Genomic DNA, 3,940 nt, shown 5'->3' with positions numbered 1-3,940 from the left:
TTTCTAGGGGGCAGGAGGAGGGGCCTTCCCTACGCACCGAGAGTCCCCAGACTGGACGGCCACTAGAGGCAAGTCACTACCTAATTGTCTCGATTTGTAAGAGGGTTTTGTGATGCTAAGTAAGCGTGGCTCAGCTTGCCTGGCCTCCCCCACACCTCCCCCAGCCCGCCTTTGTTTACCTTGCCTGATCGCTCGTTTATTTATCTATCTATTATTTATAGGCGTCCCCTCCTATTCAGTGCCCGTGTATGTTAATTGTGTTATACCATTTAATTCTAACATCGGTCTCAAAAGAGCTCTTAATGAGAAAAGCATATACAACACGGATCACTTTGCTATTCAGCTCAGCCAGATGGACAACTGCTAACTTTTTTTTTTTAATAATGAAAATCCCCCTTTGACAAAGAGGCTAGGATGAATAGGCTCCAAATAGCACCTCAAACACTTCTAATTGTTTTGCAGACAATATGCTAATCCTCAGGTTTTGGCTTTGGTGTCTGTTGACAGCAGTTCCCTGCACCTCAAGCCACTGACTCCTTTGGAAAAGGCAGACGCACATGCAGGAGCCCCTCAAAGGCAGTAGAAAATAGACAAAACCCTAGACTGCGCCCCCATCAAAAGCCAGTGGGAAGAACATGCAACCTACAGAAAATACGCATAGGTTTGGGAGGGACTGGGGAAACTGGAGGTGAGGAGCACCTTTCAGTTTTGAGAGCAAATTCCAAGGAGTTGTGTTGGGTGGCATCAGAGAATCTTTTCTCCTTGTGGAAAGAACAGTAATCATCAACAAAATGCACCAAAAGGGGGAGGAAAAGAGCTCATTTTCTTAACTGCTGCGAGTTATTTAATTTTTGTGACACCCCCCCCCCAACAAAAAACCTCTGCCTGAGCTGTAACAATATCACTTTTTTTCTTCTCTTTTCTCCCTCAGGGTCTTAGTAAAAAAAAAAAAAAAAATCTCTGACAGTCTGGGACTGGGAGCTCCATCATATTTTTCTACATTTAGGTTTTAATGTTAAAATTTAGGGAACAGTATGAAGCCCCAGATCCCCAGAAAAGCCAACAGCAGTTTTCTCAAACACTTAAAAAATGAATATTAAAAATTGATTCCACCTGCCTCACCTCCTGCTCTGAATTTAAACACCTACAGCAGGATGCCATGCTCCGCAGGCAACTGATTCCCAGGAGAGTCGCGCTTCTCCTCACGGCTTTGGAGTTTGGTTAAAAAAAAAAAAAAAAAGAAAAAGAAAAGCAAACACACTCCAAACTCAGAGCTTGGGTCTGCCATTGTCTTAGTTCATTCATTCCTTGAAGACGTCTGACCCCTTTGTGAAAAACAGGAGGAATTAGACATGTCCCAGGGAGTGATACCTTTGTTTAGCCTCTAAAGCAAAAAGCAGATATTCAGGGCACAATCCAGAAAGATTCCAGACTCCAGGCCCTTCACACACAGCTCACAAGGCCACTAGGTTTAGCCCCAGCCTTCTCTGCTGGAACCATTCAAGGCATGCTCAGCCTCCTGGGTGTGACCTGACTCTTGGGCCGGGGACCTGCTGGCCTCCTGACTTGATTTTACCACACCAAAGATTACTTTTTGCAATGACAGATTGTCTTTATTCAAAATGTCTTTGTTCAACAAATGAACAGAGTAACGAGGTAAAATCCTTCTAGGTACATTTCCAAGACATCGTCAAACATTTATGACCATTTAGGATTTTTCATTGTTTTACTTTTTTTGTTCACTTTCTACTTCCTGACTTCATAACCCAACATTCTGTCTAAAAGTAAACTTAGGTCTCTAGGAGAACTGCTTTACACAAAGTAAATAGCCGTGTGGGTCCTTTTTTTGTTTTTCTTTTAAAGAAGCAAACAGGATCATAGCATGGTTTTAAATAGAAATGTTTCTCTTTCTGTAGTTTTAAACTTTTAAACCTTTCCCCACATACACACACGAAAGAGCAAATGGTGCCTAGTTGTGCCTGGTGGCAAAACACAGAGACACAGCTATTTCTTTTCTTCAGGGGGCAAAAGAAAAAAATGCATATTCTAGATAAAATGTCAGGATCTGGAGTTCCAAGTCCACAGCCTATCCAAGAGAGTGAAGGGGACATAAATAAAGCAAAATTGCCTACTTTTCTGTCCAAACGGGGTAAGTCAGAGGTTTGTTTTGGGTGAGTAGGGATAGGGACAGCTGTGTAGCTGTCATAACAACATTTGCTCAAGTTTCTGGCACCTGTCTGCGCCTCGGGTCCGGGAGGAGCCCCTCCCTTCCCTGCGGAAGAGAGAGGCAGAGTCTGGGGCGGGGTATGGGGCAGCAGCCAGGCTGACCCAGAGGCATCTGCAGGCCAGGGCTAGGCGCAGAGGACAGGGTGCGGACCCCACTTCCAGGATACCCTTCAGGTCCAGGCCAGGCTGGGGGTTACATGGCTGTGGCGTGGGCTGAAGAATAAGGGTCTATGCCAGTCTTGGTCATGCCTGGGAAGAGGATGTAGGCGACAGGGGGCTGCAGGGTGGAGGCAGACCAGGCTGTACAGTTACAGGGCACCACGTAGCCCGGGTTGGTTGGGGACGGGTGCGTGTGCGTGTGCTGGCTGGGGCAGCTGAGGCTGCCGAAGGCGCCGTTCTGGTAGCCCAGGGAGGATGCGTAGGGCAGTGCGCTGGTGGCCAAGGTGTGGGGCACTTCACCCATCTTCTGGATGGCACTCGAGCTAAACTGCGCGGGGTCCAGCAGGGAGTAGGGCGCCGAGGCCGGCGGCAAGAAGGCCCGGGCTTTCTCGGGCGCGCTCAGGAGGCCGTCGGAAGCCCCCACGGGCAGGCCGGCTGCCTTGAGCGGGTCCGTGTCGCCCAGGTAGGGCAGGGGGAAGACATACCTGTCCTTCTTGAGCAGGTTCTTGGGCTTGCGCCTTGGCCGGTACTTGTAGTCGGGGTGCTCCTTCATGTGCTGTGCACGCAGTCTTTTGGCTTCATCGATGTAGGGCCGCTTCTCTGCCTCTGACAGAAGCTTCCATTCGGCGCCTAGGCGTTTGCTGATCTCTGAGTTGTGCATTTTGGGGTTTTCCTGGGCCATCTTGCGCCGCTGGCCCCGGGACCATACCATGAAGGCATTCATGGGCCGCTTGATGTGGTCTGAGGGTTTGGACATGGTCCCGGCGGCTAGGAGGGCGGGGGTAGGGAGTGCAGGGGCTCTGAGGGCGAGTCTGAGCGAGGCTGTCTGTCTGTCTGTCTGTCGGTCCTCAGCCGGAACTCTGTGCTCCCCTCGCCTCAGTGCCGCTGAGGGGAAGCCAGAGAGGAGAGCTGACCCTGAAAAGTTCAGCTGATCATGCCAGTCCCAGCAGCCCCCGGGGGGCGGGAAGGGCAGGGGCCCTGGGCACCGGAGACTGGGACCCACGCACCAGAGTCTCCGGGATTAAGTGGCCAGGTAATTTTCTGACGAGGGCAAGAGGCTCCTCCTTCTCTCCCTCTGCACCTTCGCCTTCTCTCTTTCCCTTCTCTCTTCCTGCGTCTGTGGCCGTGGCTCCCCCTCCCGTGGCTGTACCGGAGCTGCCTGGCTTAGCACTGCACCTGGCTGAGAATGCAGGGAGGCTGGGAACCCGAGCCCAAAGCGGCGAAGTTCAAAGGCGAGGTGGGCCGGACGGCACGCACTCTGACATAAGCGCGGGGCGGCGACTCCCAACCTGGGCGCCAATCAGCGGCGGAGCAGGCGAGGGGCGCACCTGCCGCCGTGCGGGTACCGGGGGAAGGAGCCGGTGGGGGCGGGGAGAGGTGTGAGCAGAGGCCGGCGGGAGACAGACCTGGGTGGGGACCGGGACCGCGGGCCCACATTGTCTCCGACACTGTCAAAAATTAAAAATTCTTACCTTTCTGGGTTGTGCAAGAGAGAATTAGGGCGTCGAATACAAAGACTGGGTGGGGGGAGTGGGCAGCAAGGGGAGCGAAGGGA

The 3,940-nt window shown here is 52.1% G+C and overlaps 1 protein-coding gene across 1 annotated transcript; it reads right to left on the bottom strand.

Annotated features, from left to right (window-relative positions):
- Positions 1 to 1,587: 1,587 nt before the first annotated feature.
- Positions 1,588 to 3,579, bottom strand: Sox14 (SRY-box transcription factor 14). Its single transcript, XM_003476740.3, has one exon. The coding sequence runs from the start codon at positions 3,140 to 3,142 to the stop codon at positions 2,420 to 2,422; it is 723 nt and encodes a 240-aa protein (XP_003476788.1). The 5' UTR covers positions 3,143 to 3,579; the 3' UTR covers positions 1,588 to 2,419.
- Between the last annotated feature and the right edge of the window lie 361 nt (positions 3,580 to 3,940).

This window comes from Cavia porcellus, unplaced genomic scaffold (genome assembly GCF_034190915.1).
Source record: "Cavia porcellus strain 051 isolate PalLab524CR breed Dunkin Hartley unplaced genomic scaffold, mCavPor4.1 scaffold_5, whole genome shotgun sequence".
Taxonomy (NCBI): domain Eukaryota; kingdom Metazoa; phylum Chordata; class Mammalia; order Rodentia; family Caviidae; genus Cavia; species Cavia porcellus.
This window is presented reverse-complemented; position numbering and strand designations above follow the sequence as displayed.

Coding starts and splice junctions, on each gene's coding strand:
- Sox14 (XM_003476740.3), bottom strand. CDS start 3,142: ATGTCCAAACCCTCAGACCACATCAAGCGGCCCATGAATGCCTTCATG.